A 27,322-nucleotide genomic window follows, 5' to 3' on the forward strand; every position below is an offset into this window, starting at 1 on the left:
TCACAGTTTACACCTTTACTGTAAATCTGAAGAATTCTTCTGTATCTGATAATTCTGCACACATGATGAGGTCATACAGCACTTTCAGAATCACCACCTAAATTCAGGAAATCAGGAAGAATAATTTAACTGGATTTAATGAAAGCATATAGCATTACAACTAGCTTAGAGACATTCTAGAAAAGAAAGGAGCACTGTTTAATTTGCCTCCATCTGTTTAATACATAAAATGTCACAATTTCCTCAACTTCATCTGAAGCTCTGGACCTAACTGCTAATCTTTGGTCATTATTTATTACTGCATTATTTTATGAAGATTATTTCTATGGCTACAGAAAATCAGGTGGAGTTCACCAGCCCAACCAATGCTCTTGGTCTAATCTTCTTTAAAATTGTCAGGGCATTATTAGATATAATGTAATCTTTCCAGATTAATACCAGCGCACTTGAAGATATTACTCTTCTCAAAGAGAATTCAGATTTTTTAAAATGACAAATACTACTCCTTTTCAGTTAAAGTAACAAAATATTTCATGAAAGCTGACTGAATTCCAGCAATAAACTGTTGCTTCCAAGGAAAGGTTGATAAAGGAAAAAGTGTGGGTGTGCAAAAGGGACACATGGCTGCTACCTTATTTTACTGGGTCCAGAGTATCACACTCAATTTGAAATTCTGTTTTTGGTAATTAAGACAGAGATGGGACTCAGAGGAATTCAGTAAGGTAATCTGACTCTGACTTTGCTCCAGATTTGTTAGAATACAGATTTCAGAACTCAAGCCAGCATGTGCATTGAGAATTTTGGTCTGTAATCTTAAAATATATGAACAACATCAGGTTGGAGAAGTCTGCTCTAAGCAGAATGGAGTAATATGCCCCATGATCTTTCAGTCTCCATTTGTATGTGTATCTGAAATGATGATTCTGTTGAGCCACTATTTTTATAAACAATTAAATATGACTGTGTATTACAGGTAGTCCTCGACTTATGTCCAGTCACTTAGCAACTATTCAAAGTTATGTCTCCCCAGAGCTACTTACGCCTCACTTTTGAAGTTACAAAGGCCATACCTCCTTTAGACACCTGATCACATTTGGGTGTTTGGCAACAAGCTTATCTTTATAGCTGCAGTGTTCCATACTCACTGGACCGCAATTTGTGATGCTTTTTGCCAGTTTCTGAAGTTTACATATACTTTCCAGCAAAAAATACCCATTGGAAAATGGATTTGCTTAACAATTGCAGCATTTGGTTTTCATTTAACAACTACCACAAAAAATGTCAGGAATTTGGATCTAGTCATGCGATGCCATGACTGACAACCACAATGACAACATAATTCCAAGATCAATTACAGTTATAAGTTGAGGACCACCTGTATGTACAAAAGCCTTTACATATTTAATAAAAAGAAGGTAAGTGGACTGCCTCAATCCTTTATCTGGCTATTAATTTTAATATACGATCTTAGTCCTAGATAGCTTTCCAGGCAAATGTTTCCTAATGTTTGGTTGGATTCATACAACTCATTAAACTCAGGTTTAGAAATCATATGGTTACATAAAATATGATCTCCACACAAATTAATGAAATTAGAAAATGACTGGGTTCCCACGACGTGTTGAATTGAAAAGGAAGAGATAAAACCGCTTTTGAGTCAATCTAAACTTGTGATTCTGTGGACAACTGTATGTAGTTTTCTTATACAGGTAGTCCTCAACTTACAATTGAACCCAAAATTCCTGTTGCTAAGTGAGACAGTTGTTAAGTGAATTTTGCTGCATTTTACGACCTTCCTTGCCACAGTTGTTAAGTGAATCACTGCAGTTGTTAAGTTAGTAACAGAGTTGTTAAGTGAATCTGGCTTCTCCATTGACTTTGCTTGTCAGAAGGTCACAAAAGTTGATCACATGACCTTGGGACACTGCAACCATCATAATTATGAGTCAGTTGCCAAGAATCTGAATTTTGATCACATGACCATGGGGATGCTGCAACAGTTGTAACTGTGAAAAATGGTCATAAGTCACTTTTTTCAGTGCCATTGTAACTTTGAATGGTCACTAAATGAACTGTTGTAAGTGGAGGACTACCTGTACTAACATGGGAAAATTATGTATCAGTAAATAGAATTCATTCAGCCATAACCAGATTTCTTTTTTTCTCTTGATAGGCACTTTAAAAATATTTAGGAAGGTTATCTGAGCAATGATCTATTATTCATAAAAAGAATAACTGATTAAAATGGAGAAATTGAACAGAGATCAAGGGGAGATTATTATTTTGGGGTGAGAAGCACTAGTTTTCTCTGAGTCTCAAAGTTTATCAAACCCAGTGCATCATTTGAAAATGTAAGATTTGTTTTCACTCTTAGATTCCTTTCTTAAATTTTAACTTTTAATTTCTGCTATTGCCTTTTTAAAAAGATTTTGGGGCAGGAAGAATAATTTCTCCAAAGGGTTAAACCGTTTATTTAAATAGGTTTGTTTATTATGTTGTAGTGCTTTGCTTGTTCTGCGAATTAATAAAAGATAAGCTAAAAGTTCATTTATAAGAGTATTAAAGGATAATTATGATGGAGTAAATGCAGAGGGTCAAAAAGCATTATCATGAATAGCTACATAATAGGAAGCTGGCTAAAATATAACCAGTAGTGTACAGTAACACCAGTACCAAACTTTGCATTCCATCAAATGGGGCGTGGACCATTTCTCTGACACCATTTTAATTAAAAAGTGAGTTAACTGAAATTATCTGTTCATCCATAATGGTAACTCAGCCTCAGCAACTTAAATTAAAGCTGAAGACAGGGATTGTAAATATGTGACCCCTTAATATCAACAAAATAATAACAAAGATTTGGGTAGGAAATCTGTTTCAATCAGATTAGAAGAAAAGTGGGTAAAGCTGATTACAAGCCCACTAAACATAGTATTTAAGCAGTGTTTGTTGAGGAACAATAGCATTAATTCTACTTTAACAAGTATCAATAATGGGAACGAGTTATTAATGTGTAAATTTAGGTGTAGGGAAAGTGGAAGTGAATGGATTGTATTCTTTTAACGTGATCTATTAGATGGATAAACTTTACTCAGGATTACAGTTGAGTGGATGGGGATGGAAAGCTAGACCCACTGGCACTCTTTAATATCTGTACCTTTAATTTTTTAAAAGTAGGCAATAATTTGTCTACAAATCCCCTAACTTGGTGCCTTTCACATTTGTACTACAGCATCCATAATTCTCAGCTACTGTACTGACTGAGAATTTGGACAATAGTCTAGCACATCTGTCAGGCACCACCTTGAACAAAGCTGCAATGTAATGCTGCCTTTTACTCCTGGAGAGATATGAAGTAGACAAACACTATTATTTTGTGATGGGAGAATGCAATAAACAAAGAATGTACATAAGAAAAATTAAATACTTTGAGAAGTTTGGAAGAATTTAAGAAATATGGATGTGAGGCATTGGGGCCAGGATGTTAATGGAGTTGTGTGTGAGAGAGGGAGAGGGGAGAGAGGGAGTGGGAGATGGCTTATGCTGTAGGAGACTTTTTAGTCTCAGGTTATTGGAGAATATTTTAGGGTGCCTCAAGATTGTTCCCAGCATCACATAGAATTGAGTGCAAAGCTGAACAGTGGAGCTCTGGCAGGCTTCATGCATAGCAGTGATGTTCTCACCCTTGATTGTCTGCATCTAGTGCAGGCTTCCTTTAAAAACTATTATTACCCAGTAGTTCTCCATTGGATCAACTACTCTGCTTGCCAGAACTCTGCTTCTGAACCTGTTGCCTATAGAAACCCTGCTCCCTGATAACCTGTATCTGGATTCTTGGACTTCTAGACTGTAACCTGACTATGCTTCTGGACCGGACTGAAACTAGTTGCTGTGAAGGACTTGCAGCAGGGGTGGGTTCTAGTTACCTTTACTACCGGTTTGCAACGGGACCATGCATGCACAGAAACTTCCTGATGATGTCCAGGTCAGTGGGCGGAGCCTCCCGCCGTCTTTATTTGCAAACCGGTCCAAACTGGGGGCAACCCACCACTGACTTGCAGATCTCTAAGTATTGTGACTTTGTTGCTCTGTACATGTCTTTGCACATGTGCCATGCTTGCTTCTGCCTATATTTACTAAATTCTAAAAGATCCTTGCATACATATTTTTCAGTCTGTATGTTTGTGTATCCTAGGACAGGAAACCATTTAAACTTGGGATAATTTGGGATAGTCCAGAAGGAGCAGATCTGCTTGGAGCTGAATTTAAGTATCTCTAATTAAAGTTCCCTTTCATGGATCACTGCCTTGTCATGGCGAAGGGGCTTGGGCAGCACAATGAAACTATGAGTTATGCTGTGCAGGGCCCAAGATAGCAGAGAGCTCTGACAAAACGTGATCTACTGGAGAAGGAAATGGCAACCCACTCCAGTATCTTTGCCATGAAAACCCCATGGACAGTGGCAAAAGAAGAAGGGGACGACAGAGAATGAGGTGGTTGGATGGAGTCACTGAAGCAGTCGGTGTGAGCTTAGATGATCTCTAGGGGATGGTAGAGGACAGGAAGGCCTGGAGGAAAGTTGTCCATGGGGTCGCGATGGGTCGGACACGACTTCGCAATTAACAACAGCAAATTAAGGCTGGAACTAGTTAGTTGAGATTCAGAGTTTGTATGACATGCTTATGGACCTACCCCCTGGCCTAGTTTAGTGTATTGTACAAAAAGAATCCATGTAAGGATTCTATATCTATATTTTAATAATATTTTATAAAATACAAGATAAAAAATGAATGTAAACTAATAAAAGTATAAAAAGTAAAAAATAAAAAGTGCAGAGAAAAAGAAAAAGAATAAAGGAAAGGAAAAGAAGATATATAAAGAAATGACTTCTCCCTTCAGCAAGACAAATACAATTTCAGTCATTTATTACCTTCTCTGACATTTCAACAAAAGATATTTTTCCCATCCTTATTTCTTATCTATAAACAAATCTTTAAAGCCTCTTCATTCAGACTCAATCAAGAAAATTCTATTGAAAGTTATCAGAAACAACATATATATATTAATCTTAATCAAATATACCCACTTTTTATTCTTTCTGTTTACTTTTAAGAATCTTGATCTTTCTTCAATGTCCCACAAGCTGATTTTTTTTATCCTTTTCTCTTTGTTTCCTTCACAAGTTTAACACATCTATTTAGTAAGTCAACATAAGAAAGCTATCAAAATTACTCTTCTGAGTTATTTGTATATCCCATTTATTAGGACATCAGCTGGTTTCATTTATAAATACAGTATAATTTCCACATTGTAGCTTGACATTTTAAAATCTATTTTCTAATCCACATTTAAAACAGTTTCAGTCTCTGTTTTATCCTGTAAAAACTGCTCTTCTTCCATAACTTTTTAATCCATTTTTATAATACTGGACATTCTTAAGATTTCTAAATTCTCATAATTTCTAAATATACTGTTCCAAAAGATCCTTGAATAATGAATAATATTACCATTCTGTATTAATGGATCTTTTTTTCCTTTAATTATAATCTTTAGTTCTCCTGGTTCCCTTTAGCCCAGGGTCCCGAACTCCCAGACCATGGCCTGTTTAAAACTGGGCTGCACAAGTGATGGGCAAGCATGCGCGTGTGCCTGTGCGTGAAACTCCACTCACACAAGTGGTGGGCCCTTGCACTCACGTGCAAACCTCCACTCTCTCCTCACACGAGTGGAGCTTCATGCATGAGCTCAAGCGCCATCGGCTCAAGTGCCCTGAGCTCACGTGCAAACCTCTATTCACGCAAGTGGAGAGTGCACGCCCCTGCTGCTCACCCCAATGGAGCCGTGTGTGCATGCATATGCCTGCCACTCACTCACCCCACCCCTGCGCCGAGCTGGGCCGCCAAGGTGGAAAGTTTGGGGACCGTTGCTCTAGTCAACCTTCAAATCTCCTCATATGTTTTTTTTAAATCAACAACACTTTCCCCCATGGGAAGGTTTCTTACAGTTAGTTTCAAAATCTTCAAATATATTTTGGTAAGATTTTAAACAACCCACAAGCCCTTAATCTATTCATAACTTTCCAAAATGAATGTTCTGGTCACCCTTTCACTATTTATTGAAAATGGTTTTTTTAAGTCTTTAAAAAAGGAAACCTACCCGGTGTAATGAAACTTGACCTTTTGAAAGTTCTTAACATCCAAATATCCATTAACAAGCAATTTCCTAAAGTTAAGAAAGGAAGTATATAAAACCCAAGTAGTCAGTTTCCAAAGGACAACATCTAGTTTTAGATATTTCCCCACTGCTAAAGAACTGAAAACAGAATCTTGACATAGCATACCCTGACAAAGGCAGTTTTCAACTATTTTGGTAGAATACCATCATTTTGGAATAGAATAAGATATTTTGATTCTTGAGTTTCTCAGGCTTGCTTTATTATACTGTTAGTGTCTGGTATTAGATTTTAAAAAATCAAACTGTTACCTGTGGAGTGCAAAACTGTCATCAGATTATAAAATGCTTCTAATTTTCAAAGATCTTCAAAACTGTTTTATTTACTGGATTAGAAAGGTAAAAGAAGCAGACATTATCTGGAGTTAGGAAGGAGAATCAATCTGATTATTTGAAGCTGCCTTTCTTGCAAATATGTAAAAACCAAGCTGTTGATGTCAGTTAGGGACAAAGAACAGAAAGGACGTAAAGGATGAAATCTCCCGCATAACAAAAGAAAACTAAGGGATCCTTGAATCATAAGCATAGAAAGGGGAAGCTCCAGTTCACCCACCAGAGCACAATAAGGAAAACAGGAAGTATTTATTTAATTTAATAATTTAACCTTGTTTTAAATTAGTTAATTTGGTTTATGAGAAATCCTTTTTTGCTTTACCATTCAAGGCTTCTATGACCTATGAACAACAGCTATATTTATAAAATGCAGGTATTTGTAAATGTAAGGTATAAGCCCGTGATGGCAAACCTTTGGCATGTGTGCCAGAAGTGTCGCCTGGCACGTGCGGCGTCACCCGTTCCTCTTCCGGGTTTTTGGCACACTTGCGCATGCAATGATCAGCTGGCCTTTGTGCGTGCGGCAGTGCCAGAAACCGGAAGAGCTGATCTTCCATTTTCTGGCATGAGTATACGCCTCGGCCAGCTGATTGGTGCTTGAGCATGCATGGCAGTAACCGGAAGACTTGCTGGCGTGCTGGAGATCAGAAGTGCCTTATCCGGTGTGCACATGCACCCTGGGCAGCTCCTCTTCCTGGTTGCGGCCCGGATGAGTGCTCCCTTTTTAGCACTTGGTACCCCCCCAAAAGCACATCACTGGTGTAAACCAATAAATCACAGTATTCAGACTATCATATTGTTTTTTTAAGGAAACAATTCAAATATAACCGAATGGATTGAATTATGGAATGTTTTGAATGAAAATGTGGTTGGAGATTAGTTGCTGAATATGATAGAAGAAATAAATATGAAAATAAAACATGTAGAAAAATAAATGTGTGGAAATTCACTTATTAATTGGGGGCATATCACCATCAGTTCCCGCCATGGGCAGAAAACTCCTTGTAAGCCCCAGTGTTCTTTGCAACCACTCCTCTCTTCAGGGAGGGCGGAACCTATTTGATCAGTCTGTCTCAAGTGTCTGATTGAATGTATTAGTTTCAGAGGGAATCTGGGGTTGTTCCTAAGGTTCATGCATAACTCAGTTGAGGCTTGGTAGTACCTGGAATGAAGGGGTGGCCATGGTCCTAGATTGTATAGGCTGTCTCTATGGTATCTGTAGATTCTGAAGAGCTCCTCAGTTTTTTCTGAGGGAGATGAAACATCAGGACAGACATCAAGAGGACGGTCAGCACTTCAACCTGCACTTCAACTTGACAAGGATAGCTGGAAGAAGATGAAGAATGAATAGACTGACTCAAGTAAAGTAAGACTGAGTAGCTGTAGGTTTGGGGACTCCCAGTTCTTGGAGAAAGTCAAAGAACACAAAAAAGAAACCACATCTTTAGAAAGCTTGTGTTGATCACAAGCTGTGGAGTGTGCAAAAAAAAAAAAAGGGGAAACCCAGAACATATGACTGTCTAATCAACTGTGAACCCATCTGATAGTGGGACTATCCATTCCCCTTTGCTCCATTTTATCATAAATGAGGCTATGATCAACTTTATCAAATGCCTTACTGAAGTCTAGGTTCAATAGCTACAGCTTACATATACTTCATCCAGAATGCAGCTTCAAAAAGATGCAACTTATGTACACTTGAATTGGCTTCTGTATGCAATTCTAGATGCTGGTTGTCAGTTTTAAAGCTTTTCATGGTTCAGGCCTGGCTATTTGTGAGACTGCCTTCTCCCAATAACATCTGCCTGCCCAATATGATTGATCAGGATGGGTTCATTCATTCATTCATTCATGGGGCAGATCTCTCAGAGTCTGCCATCTCCAGAGATCTTGGAAATTTTTCAGTTGCAGATTCCACTCTCTGGAAATGTTTGACCCGGATATCAGACTGTCGCTTTTTCTCCCAGCTTTTAGAAAGCTGGTTGTAACAAGGCTGTTCCACTAGGCTTCACCAAAGGGAAGATTGTTCCCTTTGGTGAAGAACCTTTTAAATTTTGATCTATTGAGGCCCGTGGGGCCAGCCTGGAAATATCAAAGGATCGGCCCGCAATGCCTCTGGTGGCTAAAATAGGCCGCGTGCAGGCCCCTCGCACCTCGTTTTCACCCTCCATGGCCTCCTGCAGCACACTGCTGGCTGGAAAATGCCCACCCCATCCCCCGCGGAGAACTACAATGTTGATCCGACCCTCGAAGAAATCCAGTTTGACACCTATAAAGTGACTAGCTGAAAGTTACCAAGCTGACGTTGTGTCCAAGATGGGACTAGAACTGTTTCCTGTTTTCTAGCCTGATATCCTAACCACTACACCAGTGGCTTTTAATGACATTATACTAATACATAAATAGGTCAGCGAATTTAATTGTTGCTTGTTTTGGAAAGGTTGGTATCAGATTTCTGGCTACTTTGATTCAATGGCTTCTCTTAAGGCTTATCATACCTTCTTTCTCATCCAATACCTTCTTTCTCCTCCAATAAGACATTGATGTCAAATTGTATGGCTTGATTACTGAGCCTGGTGGCTCAGCAGACTAAAAGCATTGTGATTAACACCAGCTGTCTGGAATTACTGTAAGTTCGAATCTCACCAGGCTCAAGGTTGACTCAGCCTTCCATCCTTTCTAAGGTAGGTAAAATGAGGACCCAGTTTGTGGGGGCAATAAGCTGACTTTGTATAAATAATCAAAAGTATGAAGGCTATTGCTTAACGCATTGTAAGATGACCTGAGTCTCCGGAGAAGGGCGGCATATAAATCAAATTTTTTTTAAAAACGATTTGCTGCCAAATTTGAGGTTCATGGTCCTAGAAAGTTCAGGAGGCTGCAAAATAGTTTTGTGAATTATATGCAGACTATAGGTTACCCATCACTGCTTTAAATACAGTCACCGTATCTCTAAATCATGAAATTAGTCGTTTCCAGGTGCTTCCTCAAGTTTTCTAGAAAGCTGCAGTAGCTGTCAATTAAGCTGAACATTGGTAGATGTTTGAACTGTAAGATGTTCCTTTCCTTCACTGGAGGCATTTTATGACTAGATGTTGGCCTTAAAAAGCAGTTGCACTGTGAAGTAAGTTTCTTGACCATCAGTGAACTAGAAGCTTTCAGCAAAAAACACAGATTGAAGACAGATTGAACAGATGATAAACTGGGGTGCTATGTAGATAGGGAGTGGCTCCAAAGATGACATTTAAATATTCAGCATTAACTCAAGACATCTGTCACCATACACAGCAGTGAGTGGGTTTTGCTGATGCTTGGAGCAGAAACAATATGTTCTAGTCCTCATAATCACTTGGGGGTGGGGGTGGAATTCTACTTTTGCAGAGAATTCTTTTAGTGACTAGTATAAATCCGTATATTTTATTATAGCAATCCCAACACAAATCCTTTAATAAATGGAGTTGTTATTAATGTGCAGATGTTAAATAATAACAAAAAAGCAATAAAAATGAATCCCTTAGTAATCTTGCTGATCCCAAATGGTAAGAACAAGAAATCAGAATAAACGTGTACTGATTTTTATTATTTTACACATGCTTTATTTTTCCCCAAATTTTGCCATTTCTAAGTGGCTCAGTTTGCAATTTCAAAAATCAACTTTATTTCAGTGTCTATCTTCATATGAATACTGTATGTACATCCAAGTAAACCTACAATATTTATGAGTGTGTGAGCGATAATATGGTATATACAAACAATGTTGACAGGAAATGATAGCAATAAAACAGCACTGTAAATATATCAGGAAACAAATCAGCTCCCAAAGCATTAAATAAAGTATACTTATTTGAATAAAAATGAAAAGATTTAGATTTAGATAAGAATAACTCCAGATGGTAACTATAGATTTAGATGGGATACGTTTGAAAGATTTAAAAGTTTTTGAATTAATTAATTCTCCAAATATTTCAGGTTTTTTTTTATTGTACTCACCCAGGTTCTCATGCACCAGAATGGGGTTTTTTGTTTGCTTTTTGTTTTTGTTTTTGGTCTTTTAGTCTTGTGTGGGGATTTTATCCCAATCTGGAATGAAATCCTTTCAGTTGAAGGGTGGGCAATTTTGAACAGGTAAGGATCATATAAACAGGATCATTTATAACAGTTTTTGGTGCAGTAAAGTAATCCACAAGGACTGCAGGGATTTGATACTGAACAGGGCATACATGTAGTAGTTCTTTTGTTTTGGAGGAGAGAACTGGCATATGTGACTATTTACTGGTTGCAGCATCCTAGGGTCATTTGATCACCTTTTGTGACCTTCTGACAAGCAAAGTAAATGGGAAAGCCAGATTCACTTAACAACCTTGTTATTAATTTAATAACTGCAGTGATTCACTTAACAAATATGGCAAGAAAATTCATAAAATAGGGCAAAACTCACTTAAGAAATTTCTCACTTAGCAACATAAATTCTGGGTTCAAATGTGTTTGTAAGCCAAGGACTACCTGTAGTTAACACAGAGTTGGTAATTCTCATTTACATTCAGGCCACCAGATCTGGGCTGTAAACATCCAGATGTTAGATGGTAGCAAAAAGATACAAAAAAACCCCCCAAAACCCTCTGATACTTTACTGCCATTAAGTAATTGTCTCGATTTTTTTGGCCTAGATCTGGTAGCTCTAATTTGCATGAGAGTCTGTATTTGAAAGGAAAGTGATTGGTGGAACACAGGATAAGATGGTAACTACTTTATCTTATAATCATATATTTTGATACAGATTTTTTCACTTAAGCATTTCTTTACAGCAAAGGACTTTCCTCTACAAACTGTACCATCTGGTTATCAAACTTGGAAAGTAATTAATATAGAAAGACTTCTGTGCATGCCTGTAACCTATTGCATGCCAATTAGAGAAGGGTGAATTGATTTGGAACATGGAAAGGATCAGACATCCTTAAGCCAGATTTTTATCTAAATTCCATGCCAGGTTGTGTTTAGAAAACTGGAGGTCTCTACCTTATCTTTATTCCTTACCATCATCGCTAATCCCCTGTTTGAACTCAATTAAACAGATTGGCTAAAGTCAGTGGTGACTATAGGGGGGAACTTCAGAACAGAGAACCACAGACTATGCAACAGAATTAACAGAAGGTTCCGCAAAGAACTTGGGAGGACCCCCAGATCGAGCACAAATGGTTACCGGATTTTGAAATAAATTAAAATATGTATTCTTACCATATACCCCTTTCCTATATTATGGCTATAAAATTGAAAATCTAAAATTTTGTACAAGTTTAAGAACACTCTGTTATTAGAACAAAAAAAAATTTCTCCAGCCGAAGTCTAATGCAAAATAGTTACTTGGGACAGAGGCAGCTATTAAAACTAAGCATATGGCTGAGACCAAAACTGAGCCATGTATCTGGTTTCAGATTCAAAACTCATTATGCTTGCTGACTTTTCACACAAATATTCACTCCTGGTTTCTTTAGTGTCTTACCTTTCAGCTTTCTTCATTTTAGTAGCCTAATTTAAAGTCAAAACCAAAGATCTATGACAATTTTTTGGAGATACCTACTCAAGCCTGGGCTTTACATAGAATAACCGGAGAATGGTAGAAGATTCATAGATGGAATCTTGCTGACAGAAATAACTTCGATGATTCCAGAAACTATCCTATTATGATTTAGCCCAACAAGATCTGGTGATAGCAATGCTATCCTTTAAAAAGCAATTTCATCCTGCCATAGAAAGAATGATGAGTTGAAAGACACTATCTGAAGACCAATGTGAGTATGTAGATAAGTGTTTTGAATATTTGGCTACAATTTGGAGAGAAAACAGAATTTGGTGTAAGAGAAAGTGAAATATTAATCAAACTGAGAAGAGGACTTTACTGTAAATGCTTAGCTTTGAAAAACTGGGTTTCAAATATTCAGCTCTGTACAGTATATTGTGCTGATTTAGCTATTGCCATGTTTTCCCACTAAGAGGCTCCTCATCTTTAACAACCAATAAGCACAATTCCATGCTGGGAATACCTGTAGCAATGCAGAAGGGTGATGACAATTTCATTCATATTTTGCTAAATAAGATTTTTTTCGTCCTGTACACTGGATGGAGGGAAAAAACCCTAGAGATTAAAAAATATTTAATGTGGAGAGAAAGGAAAAATGACAGAAGGACATTTTTCATTGCTGTGTCTAGGGCTGTTAAGCCATTGTGACAAATGCTGCCATGGATTGAATAAGAATAAGGTAATACTTGTAAATACTAGCACACACAAGCAAATTAAAAAATGTTCCCCATCTCTCAATATAATACAAATTTAAAAATCAAAAGACACTGGAACTTGTAAGATTTCCTATCAAAGCACCAACATCTCATAAACTATCATTGAAATTTCATGAAGTTTGGATGTTCTCATTCTCAAGTGAGACATATACATCCAAACTGATATTTAGAATAAAGTATATACTATTTGTGCACATTTCTTGGCTTTCAAGCTGAGCAATTTTATTTATATTAAATAGCATAAAGCTGTAAAATATTCTAGTCCTTTAGCATCCTCTAGCTGAGTGTTTCTAGTCAAGGGCTGTTCTCTTACAGACAACTATTTTCACTGATTTTGTTAATTTCATTAAAATTGTTGGCCAGAGATTACACTAGATTAGTAACCATTAGCATCACTTCATCTGCATACTGTACAATTATCCATTCCATTTTACTAATTGCTTAATTATAAGCTGCTATCATGGTACTGTTCTAAAATACATATGGTGACAGATGTTGAATAAAATGGGGACATTATAGTAAGAAAACTGAATCCTATGTTTTGGGTTTTTAAAAATATGATCATACTTTAAATTACATCTATCTATCTATCTATCTATCTATCTATCTATCTATCTATCTATCTATCTATCTCATCTAACAAAAGTATTTTTTTCATCTAGCTGGATGCAGCATAAGTTTTCTAAAGAAATAACTCATTCTCCTGATAATTGAGGCAACTATAGAAGAGTAAAGAAATGGTCTTGAAGATATATGTGACAACCATCAAACATGAGCTTAGCCTGGGAAAAGCAGAAAAGTGTGAGAAAGAAACTCAAGATCGCCCTGATTTGACTCTCTTTAGTATAAGAATAGGGAAAGGGAAAATGTTGTCATGCTTACAAGATTCTGCTACCGGTACTATTGCCTATACCACTAAAATGGAATTTTACTATTTTAAAGGTGATGTCTTGAAGAACTAACAGCAAAAAATAATCCAGAGAAACATGTGATGCTTTCAAAGAGACTGTTATTGTAGATAGTATTGGTTACAAAGTAAAGGAATAGGCAAGGACTGTTTAAGGATTATGGATCACTAGTATAAGAGACCTAAGGGGTCCTAAGTCAATCTTGTGACAAATCAAGATAAAGTGACTAGGCAAGAAAGTACGATAGGTGAACCAAAGGTGCTTTTTTCAAGAGGCAACTGGACTTTCTGTTTTTTCTTTGAAGATGTTTTGCTTCTCATCCAAGAAGCTTCTTCACCTCTGACTGGATGGTCCCACAGAGGCTAAAAGAAGCGCCATTCAGAGATGTTTCAATAAAAAAATGCTAACTTATTACATTAGGAGTTGGATGTTCATTTTTTTCCTTCCTGTTTACACTGAATATTTCTCTAGGAATTAATTAAAAGGTTCAGCTAAGACTGCTCTGACAGCTGTCTTGCCTTTTTATTTTCCAGCAATCTAAGTAATCTGCCATACTCAGTATAAAAGTTGAGTGTTTCATTACATGCTTTGCTCTTTAAATGACTGCTCTTCTGACTGTAATCAAAAACAAAATGATTTAAGAAAATAATCTACCAGGAATTAGGAAGGATGTCTACTATGCATATAAAAATGAGATTAACAGCAATATTTTTAAATCCACAATTGGAACAGGTCATTAATTACAAAAACACATCATTTCTTTCAGCAGTATATAATTTTTAAATTAAGATGTCTCTGTCTATTTTTGAATTCTTGCATTTATAATGTAAAAGGAAATTAATATTGGCTAAAATTTACATTTGATTCATTTGATTTCTTTCCTGCAATATTCACACATGCAGCACTGCAGAATCAAACATTTCAACAATGTTTCCAAGCTGCTGGATGCAAAAGCAGCAGAAAAGAAATTAGAGGGCCTATATTCGTATATATAGAGGACATTTATATATTCAGAGGATGACAGTCTTCACAGCCTAGGTTTACTTAACATACTCATTGGACTATTGAATCCAGACTGTGTGATAATTTATAGTTGTGAATCCATGTCATTTAGCAAACCATGTCTCAGTTCACCAGGAATTGGTACAATGTGCATACAGAACCACACTGTCAAGAAGCAAATTATAATTATGTTTTAAATAAATCTTTAAGTCCCAGTTCTACTTTAACAGAAAAGAATTGTTTCCCAAAGTTACTTGCTTTAGAATAAGGATAGATGGAATAGTTTCAATCTATTCCTAGGCCTTTGGTGATCAATAGTAGGTTTATGTATGAGTTTCTGACTCCCAGTTGTTTAATAATTCTAAAATTTCTGAAATGGAAGTAGTTTGAGGAAAACAAAGTGGACTTGGGGAATAAAAGAACTGAATTTTTCTGTTACTGAAAATAAATTCTTGGACTAAGTTTATTCTCAAATGTACTCCTTTAAACCTTGATGCATGACTAAGTGGCTCAATAGCTAAGACACTGAGCTTGTCGATCAGAAAGGTTGGCAGTTTGGTGGTTCAAATCCCTAGTACAGGACTCCTGCGTGAGCAGGGGGTTGGACTAGATGACCTCCAAGGTCCCTTCCAACTGTGTTATTGTTAATGTTACTGGCACGGTCAAGGGGATGCTGCATGTTCCCTTTTGCATCCTCATTCTAACTGATAGATCTTGGCAGTCCATCTGAGTTCCCACTACATACTATAGACCTGGAATATGTTGTTTGGCTAAATCCCATATATTTGGAATTCATTAAGACAGGAAGAATTGTCATCATTTAACACATGAGGAAAGCCAAAATAATCATTATAAAATATAAATCTACTCCTGATTTGCTGCATTGGATTTTGGTAATACTTATTACCAAATTCTTCAAATTAGAGTTGCATTTTTTTTATACAAAGGAATGAATAAAATAACTTTTGAACAATTTGGTTAAATTATTTGAAATTTTGTTTATGATATATAGTATTTTTCAGGCTACAGGGTTTTTTAAAAGTGTTAATGTGTATGTGAGAACCCATTCAGTGTAGGGGTTAAAATACCAGGTTAAAAAGTGGGAGACCAAGATTCTAATTCCCACTTTAAAGACAAAGCTAGGCGGCCTTGGGCCAGTCACTCTCCCTTCACCCCTAAGGAGGTTGCAATGGTTAATCACTTTTGAAAACCTTGCCAAGAAAATTATTACTTCAGGTAGTTGCCAGGAGTCAACTCTGTTTTGAAGGTACAACCTCCCCCCCTACCAACTCGGTTGTTACTTCCAGTTAGAGGTTGTTCTGTTTTGTCTAAATAGGTAGCACCACTTTGGCTTGTAGGGGGGGGCGGGGGCTCCCTTGTAGCTAATGGTTCTGCAAACTGCCTAGAGTCCATGAGAACTGAGACAATGGATAAATCACATAGGTGAAATAATTTCTGTACTAATGTATTTTTTTAATCATTAGCATTCCCATCAAAAACACTGCAAAGAAGTGAGGTTTTCAGTCTCTGCCTACAAGCTGCCTATTCACACCTACCTGAATTAAATAGGCAAAAACTGGGCACCTAAAAAACCTGATTTTTAGGAGGTCAGCCAAGATTTCTACATCTGTATCCTCAGGAGAAAGGGCCCCAGTTAATATTGCTGGGGATACCGGCGCAGGGTGACTCAAAAGTAATACGATTTAGGGCCAAGAGGTATTTAGAGTCTGGGGGCTTCTAGATTCCACAACACGCGGGCTCTTTAAATATGAGTTGTGGGGCTGGGCTCGCTGACCATTCGTGCAGCAGGCAACGTTGTTCCGGACGTTTCTTCCTTGAGAACCGGAGGACGAGAGCAAAGCGCCGCTCTCCCCTCCGAGGCCATTGCAGCCCGTCTCGCTTGGCTAGGCCGCACGTGAACCTCCACGTGTCCCGGAGGGCGGGGACTGTGGGAAATTAGAACGCGCTTTGATGCTCTCCTCTTGAAGGGATTAGCAATCTTTTGCGGCTGGGGAGGAGGCTGAGAAATCTTCGCTTGCAAAATAATGAGCAGAGAAACATTTACTGATTAGTATAATTCGGGATAATCCGATCTGATGAGCGTATATCAAGATATCCTTTAACTGATTTACTGTCAAAACGCTCCGCTCGGGGCGCAATGTATCTCGGTCCTTTTTTTTCTTTCTTTTTTCAAAAGTTTTGATGCTATCACTTTTCTCCGGCAACAACATAAATCAGGATTTTGATTTGCGGGAACAGACGAATGAGATGATGAATGACCCCCCAACAACCACAAAACTCCACCCGAAGTATTCCAAGGCCGCTGGGGAGCCAGCAAGCCGGGTGCACAATATTTGTTAACTTCTCGGGAGGGGCGTAATTTGGGTGGGTGGGCGGACTCTCCCTGCAGGGCTCCGGCGGGTGCGTGGATTTAATCACATCTCTCTCCCTCTCTAACGTGCTGGAGAAGGTTTAAAAGTCTTACTCCCTTTCCTCCGTCTATCGGCTTTCTCTTGCATTTAGGCTTTTATGTTTTATAAACTGATTAGAAGCAATTATATGTACTTATCCCTCAACTTTCCAAATGACTTGGCCATATGCATATTTAAAGGCTGCCTCATCCCGCCTGGAGCTCAGCCTTTAACGTAAAACAGCTGAAATTAAGCTGATTCTGGTGGCACGTTAAAAAAAAAAAGTCCTTATCCACTAATATCTGGTCGGATAGGAAATTCGTTGTGGCTGGTGGTCGGATTACCGCTTCTCTAATTACTACACCGGATTTGCTCCCACGCGCCAGTAGTGAAAGTCTGTTTCCCCAAAACGGTTGGAAAAACTAGGAAAACTGAGCGTAGCTGATCTTCCTTTTAAAAGAAGCAGAAATGGGCAAAGGGGGCATTTTTTTTTTATTATTTTTTTTTATTTTATTTTTTTAATTTGATTTATATGCCGCCCTTCTCCGGAGACTCAGGGCGGCTTACAGTGCGTTAAGCAATACAGTGCATTGTCCGCTCCTTTTAGAAAAAAGAGATGGAAAGAAGGTATATGAATGACATGCCTCAAAGTAAGGCCGAGGGTGGACTGAACAAGGGACAAGTACGGGAGGGATCAGAAAGGTGTACAATAGGTGCGTCCTGAAATAAATCTACCCAAACCGATGGTGCGCTGTGTTGAACTTTTACTTCTCACAATTCTCAACCGTCATTGTTTAGAATTATGGGAAGCCCAACTCCGAAGGATCCGATCCACCTTGGGGAACATTTTGTGGAAGTAGCAGAGTCAGGTGGATGGGAAACGAAGGGTACGGCTCTTTCTCTAAGAACTAAGGGCTCACCAGACAGCTGTTTTTTAATGTCTGCAGAATATTTTTGAAAAAAAGGAAAAGGGGTTTCTTTTAGGTTGTTCGGTGAGGTCGTGTGTGTGTGTGTGCGTGTGGTTTGGAAACGTTTACTTGATAACTTCAACCCTGGTTAAAGAATTACCAGGTCACGAATAGCATAGAATATTTGCAAACATATATACTTATTGTATGAAGCTTTAATTTACCAATTAAACCCATATACAAAAGTGATATTTTAAGATGCTTTTTTAAAAATAAAGCAACCAATCCCTCAAAAAATATTCTCCTATACTATATAAATCAGACATTCTGGTTACCATTTTAATACCATTCTTATTTTTAGGTTGCCCTCACCTCATTTCCAATTTATATAATTTCAGTTGATTTAGGAAGACTGTCTAGACTCGAGGCTGAAGGCACATGCATTTGAAGCCAATTTTGTGTATCAGGTAATATAGCTAGAAGAATAGACTGAAGATCATGTTAAGATTTCTTTCTAAAAAAAGTTACTACTGTCCTAAATTTTCAATTTACGGTAGTATATCAATTCAACACAGGAATTGTGTTAATACACAATTATATGTAAATGTAAGTAAGCAAAGGAATATCAAATATTTTTAATTGGAGGACTGCTTGTATAAAATATAAATCAGTACATTTCCTTCATAGACATCTTTTTTAAATGTGTCTTGAGATAATAGAATATGGAGTATATTATTCTTTTTATCCACCCATCCTTTCATTTCATCTAATGAATTGTTTTATTGCCACCTGTTAGTTCTTTAATGTGACTTCTTAAAATTCTGCAGCTATTTCTTTTTCGGGATAAGCAGAGCTGCTAGGAACAATTCTAGGAGCCCTAATATAGTATTGTCATTAATGAGCCTGTATAAAAGCTACTAAGTCTCTCTTTGCTTTTTTCAATTCTTCACACCTGACTAATTCAAAACAAGATTCCAGCTTCTCTATATAAACAAAGAATAATAATGATCAAAGAGTAACAGTCAAAAGCAAAACCATAAAACCCAAGCCATTCACATCACAATTATCTTAAATGAAAGTTATTGTTCTGCTAATCCTAGGAACAGCTTGCAAGGGGAGATTTGAGTCTTTCTTTAATAATGTAAAGTTAATACACAGTGCTCTTGTAATTATCTTTGTCAAAAAACCCTGGTTAATCTGCATGTTTAGCAGAAAAGGACCAAATCAAAAAGTGATCTGATTTAGAACACTTGATGTTTGTTTGTCAATTGTTTACATAAAAAGGTGAAGCAGTTAAATGCAATCCAGTTAAATGCAAAAAAAGGAAGTAGATAACGTAACTAGATTCCCCTACCTTGTGAGTGTATTAACTCATGTCCAGAGGTTTAACACAGAAAACCCTTTTTCATTTCCCTTTGTGTGATAAGACATCTTGAGTTCCACCAGATTTTAGTATTAATGGATTCCAGGAGAGCTAAGAATAACTTTGACAGGGAATTGCAGCTTCAGGACTGATATCAACATGTCTCCAAGATGAACTGAAGAACTGGCAAGTTTATTTCCTTAGGCAGCCCAAGGCAAAAGCTGCTCCATGGGGAAGGAGCATATTCTGCTTGTAAAAAAATAAATAATCCTTTTGGTCTAGTGTGTTCCACTTGTACTTGAGATTTCTGTCTTTAATGCAAATAAAAAGGAGAGAGATAATGTATATCTAAGGTAATGTAAATTTTACATTTAATTTTGAAACAGGAAGAAAGTTGAATCTAGGTTACTTGTGTAAATAACACAGGTAGTACTGCAGGAAAAGAAAAGGAGAACAAAAAGCCCAGCTACAGTAAGCAAGTTGCTTCCTCTGTACTGGATCCTTGTGGAATATAATGAAATGATTGATAATCAATTAAACAAGATTGCTTACTAGAAAACTAATTCCATCTTCATTGACTGTGAAGAACGTAGGGGGTGGCAAATAATACCATACATTATTTCTCATTTTGGAGATAAAAATCTTTTCCTTCTGTGCTTTAGCTTTTCCATGTCCCCAAGCCTTCTACCAATAAGAATTAAGAGTTTTTTTAATGGTATTTAATTTTAATGGTATTTAATTCTGTGTACCAGAATGACATAAATAACTTGTAGTTACCTAAAGACAGGAATCATTTTACACATAGATGTTATCGATCATAGAAGAAAAGAAAAAGAAGAGAAAAAAGAAATAAAAGGAAAAGTAGGGTACACTGAACAGCTTGAACAGGTTTAATATTGCAAATAGCTTTTGTTAGATGTATGCTATTTTTCTAGTTAATCTATGCCTCACTGAAAATTCCAGGGATTAGGTTTCAAGTTTTCGTGGATGCTATCCTTTAACTGATGTTTGACTGAATTTATTTCATTAATTATATATTTTTAAATCTTCCCAAAACAAAATAAGTATTTTCTTGCATTCTATACAAGTGAAATGGAAAGGAATAGATAATGTGGAAGTTCTACTAGACAGAGAAGTTTGTGCGATGTGTTAAAAGGAAGGGTAGGAATGCCCATTAGAAACAGAGCCATCCACAGCCCCTTAGGAAAAGAATGGGAATCTGAGGTCTTGCAGTTTCTTAACTAAACCACATGGAGGGAACATTCAGTTATCACTCACCACTATAGGTGGGCATGGCAGGGAAGAGATGACAGAATGCATGACTCCTGACTGTCCATTTAAAGTGCTGTCTATTGAAAGATCTCTAATTTTCTAGCAAAGTAGGAAAGGACATAGATGTTGGGCTACACACAGCATGGCAAAGGACTAGAGTAGACTGAGACATACTGTCTTTTTCACGGGACTGTCCAAGGTCCTGAAGAACCTGCATAGCCATTCCTACATCCTCTTTCCCCTCCTTGACTGCCAGTCTGCCGCATGGGCTATCACTGCCAAGCCTGGCCCTTTGCTTAGTATGAAACAACCTGTTTGGGATGACTTTCTGAATTGCCTACTTTTCGCCATGCTGACTTGGACACAATTTGCAGATGAATCTTAGCTCTCTACAGTTAGAGTTGGCAGTGAATGTTCACGCTCTGAGGATCTAGAATCACTTTTTTTGGCATCCTCATTCAGCTCCTTTGTTTCTGACTGATACCATATGAATTCTTGTGCCAGAAACAACGAACCAGGATATCTATTCCTTCTGCCCAATAAATGAGCAAATAGCAGTGAGTATAGTGCTACAACAATCAGAGTTTGGGAAGTGAATTGAATAGTTACCAAGCCTATATTGACTCTAAATGGTGTCAAGGAATAGCAACCACCATTTCAATATGACTTGGTAACACCCTATCTTGCATATTCAGCTAGTCTGTATCTATTTCATTTCATTGGAGGACTAATTATATGTTTCATACTATAGACTCTGATTAAGGAAAAAATGGTTTGACTAACATACAGAGTACTTCGGGTTAGAATGCCTTCCTTCTTGTTAGGGTAATTTGAAAAGGAATCATTAAGAAGTAAGATGGCAGGAGTGCCCATGTGAAATCCCAACCCTTTGAAATGTCTGCGAAAGCCTTTAAAAAGGATCAGGGTCTGATCACGGGGTCTCATCTGCCTGACATTTTAACACCTCCCATGTATGCTGCTGCCTACTGTTGCTAAACTTCACAAATTTCTGAGTTCACTCAATACAGTAGACCAAACTGACCCAACCAAGTATAAACGTATCCACAACATACCTGATTTGGTTTTGAGTTCATATATTGTACAAATCCAACCAGAGATTTGTCCCAATCCCCAGTGTTTAACCTAAAATGATGCTAGGATGGTCTTCCTCAAAACTAGTTTTGACTATTTCCCTTCAATGCCAGCCAGTGTACCAGCGGTCAGGGGATGAGGGAAGCTGCAGTCCAAAATATCCGGGGGGGGGGAGATCCAGATTAAGGCAATCAGATAGGTTTTCTTTCAGGAAGCTATTTAGTATTGATTCGATGGTGTAACCTTTATTAATCTCAGAGCCTTATGATGCCTTGGGATGTCCTGTGTTAAACCTCCTCAACATGAGAGGTTTCCCCAAATATTTTGGGGACAACTTTCACTCTGGGGTCATTGAATTCACTTTGAGGAAGTTTTAAAATTTTTAAAATTTTAATATTTATTTTAATTGACAAGTTTTAAATTATGAGCCAAATTTATAAATTATCTTAATTCTATTTTAAATTGTGATGTTTGTATAGATGTTTTTTATCTGGCTGTTCACCGCCCTGAGTCCGAAAGGAGAAGGGCGGTATAGAAATGCGAATAAATAAATAAATAAATAAATAAAGTGGAAAGTAAACGCCATTAAAAACAGAAACAAGAAAGCTGTTGAGAGAACATGGTAATTCTTCTGGAGGCAAAGTGTGATATGAGGAAGCCCAAAACTTTTCCTCCTTTTCCGGGGCAGAAATGTGCTGCTGTTTGTGCAGGAAAGATCCAGAAAGGAATCTCTTCAGCCGGGTGAATCTATCCAGGGCTGCTGAGAGGCCAGCGTCGCGGGGTAACCACTGGCATTGCTAGCCCCTGCCTTCTCCGCTTTGTGGACGGCTGCGAGCTCTGCCCGCCTTCCCCCAACGCCGAAAGGAGGGAGAAAAAGCGGAGCGCTCCCCCCCCCACTACGCCGCCCCAATGGAAGCCCAGAGGGCCCTTGCTCAGAGCGGCTCCGACGCGGAGTGAAATCTGTCCTGGCAGCAAGAGGGGGGAGGCGGGGCGGGGCGAAAAGGGTGATCGGATTGCGGGCAAATAGGTGGCAATTAATTATCCGGGATTGGGAACCAGTTGCTGCCCCGCGCGCCCGTCGTCGTCCCCCCCCCCTTCGCCGTCGCTCCCCACATTTCCCCTCTGATTGGATCCAGGCGCCGATGAGCGCGGGATATAAAGCTCCGGCCCGAGAGCCTCTTCCCCCTTCCCAACCGGCGGCGGCGGCGGCGACAGCGACAGCAGCATGACGGGCCGCGAGGAGCTCCCGGAGGGCAAAGCCAAGGGAAACGCGCTGGCTCCCAGCAGCGCCTGTGGCCACGAGAAGGCGCGCTTGGGGAGCCCGGCCGGCTTGCGCTCCAAGGGCTTCGCCATCACCGACCTCCTGGGCTTGGAGGCGGAGCTGCAGCCGCCGGCCGGCTCGAGCTGCGAAGGCGGCGGGCCAGCTGCGGGCCGAGGAGGAGGAGGAGGAGGCGGAGGCGCTCCCTTGCCGCTGGGCTTGGGCTTCCTCTGCGGCTTTGCCACCCAGCAGCCCGCGGGGGCGCCTCGTCTCCTGCCGGCGCACCTCCCCTTCCTCCAGCCTCGCTCGGAGCACCAGCATCAGCACCCGCGGTACGGGCCGGAAGCCGAGAAGCCCAAGTTGACCGTCTCCGGTAAGCGATTCCGCCCCTGACTTGGGTCTCTCACGCTGGCGGAGAAAGCGACTTGCCGAGCAACTTTGCAGCCCTGATTCCCCAACCAGGCGCCCCCCCTCCCCCGCCCCTATGTCGCCTGGGGCCAACACCTTCGGAGGGACCTGTTGGGGACAGAGGTTTCACAGTAGCTGGAGAGAAGCGGTTTCTCCGGCCCCCCCCCCCACACACACCGCGGGTTGAGAAGAAAAACCCTGCGGGATCCAATCTCGCCCTGAGGATCTGCTGTTCTTTATTTCCAAACCTCTAGTAAGCATAGTGGTTGACTTGACAGCCTGGGACCACAAGGTGTGCATTTGGATACCACATCACTAAAGTCCAAAATTACATTTAGAAACCCTATTTTATGGCACCATAAAGGTCAAAGAAATCCATGACACAAGTACATGTATGCATGAGGCAAAAGAACACACACACACACACACACACACACACACACACACACAGAGTCTCTGGCAAACAAATGTGGATATTCTCAGGAAGAATAGTGTACATCTCCCATACTTTTTAGATGGAGTCCGCTACTGCTGCAAAAAAAACCCACCCCTTTTCAGTATTTAATGCACATGAGAAGTAAATTCACAAATTCCACAATAAATGGATGTATCTAGCATGTAAAAGGGGTATTTTTAAAATGCCTAAATAATGTGTGCCTTTAAAAGCAGTATGAATTATGAAATGCAACCTGCTTGGTACTTGCTGCATATCTGAGTTAGTGGCACAGAGGTTTCCTGTTGATTCCTGTGGATCGTAGGCCTGTTAATAATACCTGCTGTGCTCATAAAAGTGTGGCTAGCTTCTCTGAACTCTGCCCTTCTGTCTTAGACCTTTCCCCACTGATAAAATTTTATCTATCTATTCTTGAATCAGAAAAAAAAAACCTGCCATTACCAGTCCAAATCCCTTTCTCTTATTGCCTTTGTTTTCTGTCACTGCCAAATACCTCACTCACCACTAAAGTAACAAAACCCAACAGATTTTTTGATGTTATCCTAGGATTATGTCAGAATGGGAGAAAGGGGAAGAGAATAACTCTAGGTAGTTCTTCAATTATGTCCATTCATTAAGTGACTGTTCAAAGTTATATAATGGGGCTTAAAGATGGACTTACAATCAATCCTCAAAGTGCTAGTCATCACAGCACCCCCCCAAATCATGTGATCAAAATTCAGGCCAGCCCAAATTTATGACTGTTGACCCCTGAATGCCTGTCTGCTGCATCCACTTCTCCTGCAGTACCCACCTTTGCTCCCTAGTGCCCCCCCATAGCACACCTGCTCATGGCACCTGCACATGCTCTCTTGCATCCACCTACAAGCACCTGTCTCCCTGTTGCTAGCACTAACCGGTAACTTTTACCCACCAACCTGCTTGCCTGGGATTCCTGCTTCTTCCTGCTTAATAACTCGGTTCTGGGGATACAAAGACACCTGGGACTGCGGGAATTGCTGCTACTCAATAGTGCAGTCATATGACATCATGCTTTACGACTGCATTAAATTTCAATCCCAACTGCCACTGTAACCTGACGTCTACCGGTATTTTAAAGTAATGCTGGAGTAAAATTTGCCATCCCCCTTGCTGATTTCTGTCCTACTTCTGTTGCATATTATAATATGCAAGAAATTTGTGACCGAGTGTCAGGCAAGATGATATGATGTGTCAGGCAAAGTGATCGATTTTCATCTTACAACAAATCACTAAACAGGGGAAAAAATCAGATTACTGCAGCAAGATTGGAGGGGGACTTACTTCAAAACTCTACATCAAGTTCTCTAGGCTGGTTTGTTTGCCTTTCTTTCCATACCCCCGTTGGGCATTTCCCAGCTGAAAATAACGCAAAATGAAGAAACATATGGGAAGACAACAGAGCAAAAATTACCCAAGGAGGAGGAAGACAGACCTTGTCCTGTTTTGCAACTAGCTAGGTCTGGTCTAGCGGATAACAAAAATTGACAAGCTGCTGAATAAGCAGCTCCATCACTTCATGGGAAGAGGGGAAAAGATTGAAACTGACAAATATAGGGAAACTGGCAAACAAATAACAAAAATTCAGTGCAACACTCATTATTTTGAGGACACTGAAATGTAGAAAAGTGGGCTTGCTGCATCTTAAGATAAAGATGTATTTCAGAATACCGTTAAAAGAGAGTGCTTAAAAAACACCCCCTGTTCTTCCCCAAATAAAAGAGTTCTCTAGTCTGAGGCAAAATTGAGCTATATAAAAATATGGAATGAAGACATTAATTGGTATAAAAAGATTTCAGTAAACAAACGTATCAGTAAACAAACATAATAGAGGAGGAAAAAAGGTCCAGGAAAAAAATAGCTACCAAACAGAGGAAAGATCATCACCATACTTTTCAGTATTTCCAAAGTACACATTTTATTACATCTACAGTTCATCTCAAAATACTACACACAAAAGGAAGCTGTGCTGGTATATTGTTTGGGGGGGGGGATAGCGCTTGCAGATGGGTACGTCTAGTGACAATTTAAATCTGTTTCACTCATAGCTGGAGACAAGGTTAATGTGTTGTTTGGGTATGATTGTATCATGGTAAACTGTAAGCGGGGAAAAGACCTAAAAGAAGCATTTTAAATTTATAATTCTTGTCCTGTGTTTTAGGCCAAGAAATATGGCCTTCATCATAGCCAGATGAGAGCTTGGTAGTTTGAACAAGGATTACAAGGCTGTGCTTCTTGTATCTAATAAATGTAGCTCTAAATATCTTTCCCCCCCATTGGAGCTATCTAAAAACATGGAGATATTCTTCTTCTGAAGTATGAAAGACTTAAAGGCGATAAAGATGATAAACAGTCTGAGGCGAGGGGAATGGAACTTCCTTTGCTTTAAGTAACAATAGTCAACCCCTACCATTTTGAAATTAATATAACAATTCTGTTTGGTCAGTTTTTAAGCAATGTCCATTGAGTTCAATTGGATCTGTGTACTCAGTCAGGACAACATGCACATAGTTTACAGGCCAAGTTTCTAGAATATTTGTGAGATAAACTTGAACTTCAGTGCATATGAGTGTGTGTTTGAGAAATTAATGACTTGTTCAACCAAACTCTGCACTACCATTCTTAATCCACTTCATATGATCTCACATATCTGTAGGTGGTCAACTCTATACGTAATCTAGAGTTCATTTCCATTAACAGTGCCTTTTGACAAGGAAGTCAATTCCTGACAATAAAAATACCCAAGGAGATGTTTAGGATTTGGATAGTGAAAAACTACATGTCCAATGACTCTGTCCCTCTCTCTTTCTACTTCACAAATTTCAGGGCTTAGTAGTGAAAATTAGATCAAGTCTAAAATCAATTCGAATAAGGAACTGCCTGGCTGATATAAACAGCCACTCTGTAGAACATAAGGTAGACCAAAGATCTAAAGACTCAGTATTCCATAAATATCCATGGAAAGTCCACAAGCAGGACATGAGCCCAGTGGCTTCTTCCTGCTATTGTTTCCCAGCAGCTGGTGTTCAGAAACAGTTTATTATTATTCGTTTGATTTGTGCTCCACATTTCTGTACCGCCAACTCAAAGTGGTTAATTTAAAAATACTTTCTCTGATATTGAGAGTAAGATACAGCCATTATATTCATTAGTCATTGATAGCCTTATCTCTTCCTCAATCTATTTAGCTTTGATCTCCCACACTACATGTTATGTAGCAAACTTCATAACTTTCTGAACAGCAAGATATTTATATGTAAGAGAATATATATATACATATACATTTTTTCCATATGGGTGGTGTGAATATATTTACACAAATTCTTCAAAGGGCAATTCTAAGGAGACTGTTTTTATGAAAGACTTTTGG

At 38.9% G+C, this 27,322-nt stretch overlaps 1 protein-coding gene and 1 long non-coding RNA gene across 4 annotated transcripts in view; one reads left to right on the top strand and one right to left on the bottom strand.

Annotated features, from left to right (window-relative positions):
• LOC117671542 (uncharacterized) lies at nt 1–24,928 on the bottom strand. 3 transcript variants are annotated; one of them, XR_015732728.1, is made up of 5 exons: nt 24,860–24,928; nt 7,727–7,890; nt 6,157–6,222; nt 5,087–5,193; nt 1–97 (listed from the first exon to the last, which is right to left on the bottom strand). It is a non-coding gene; the product is annotated as an uncharacterized LOC117671542 (long non-coding RNA). The 3 variants fall into 3 exon arrangements; XR_004592938.3 differs by having other exon boundaries at nt 24,852–24,922; XR_004592939.3 differs by lacking the exon at nt 24,860–24,928 and adding an exon at nt 16,325–16,453.
• VSX1 (visual system homeobox 1) overlaps nt 22,954–27,322 on the top strand; it is a 13,522-nt gene continuing 9,153 nt past the window's right edge. The window contains exon 1 of the mRNA XM_034427453.3: nt 22,954–23,445. Coding sequence (XP_034283344.2) covers nt 23,040–23,445 — 406 coding nt within the window. The 5' untranslated portion in view covers nt 22,954–23,039. The remainder of the gene's footprint in view (nt 23,446–27,322) is intronic.

Source organism: Pantherophis guttatus, chromosome 1 (genome assembly GCF_059756535.1).
Source record: "Pantherophis guttatus breed Tessera chromosome 1, ASM5975653v1, whole genome shotgun sequence".
NCBI lineage: Eukaryota > Metazoa > Chordata > Lepidosauria > Squamata > Colubridae > Pantherophis > Pantherophis guttatus.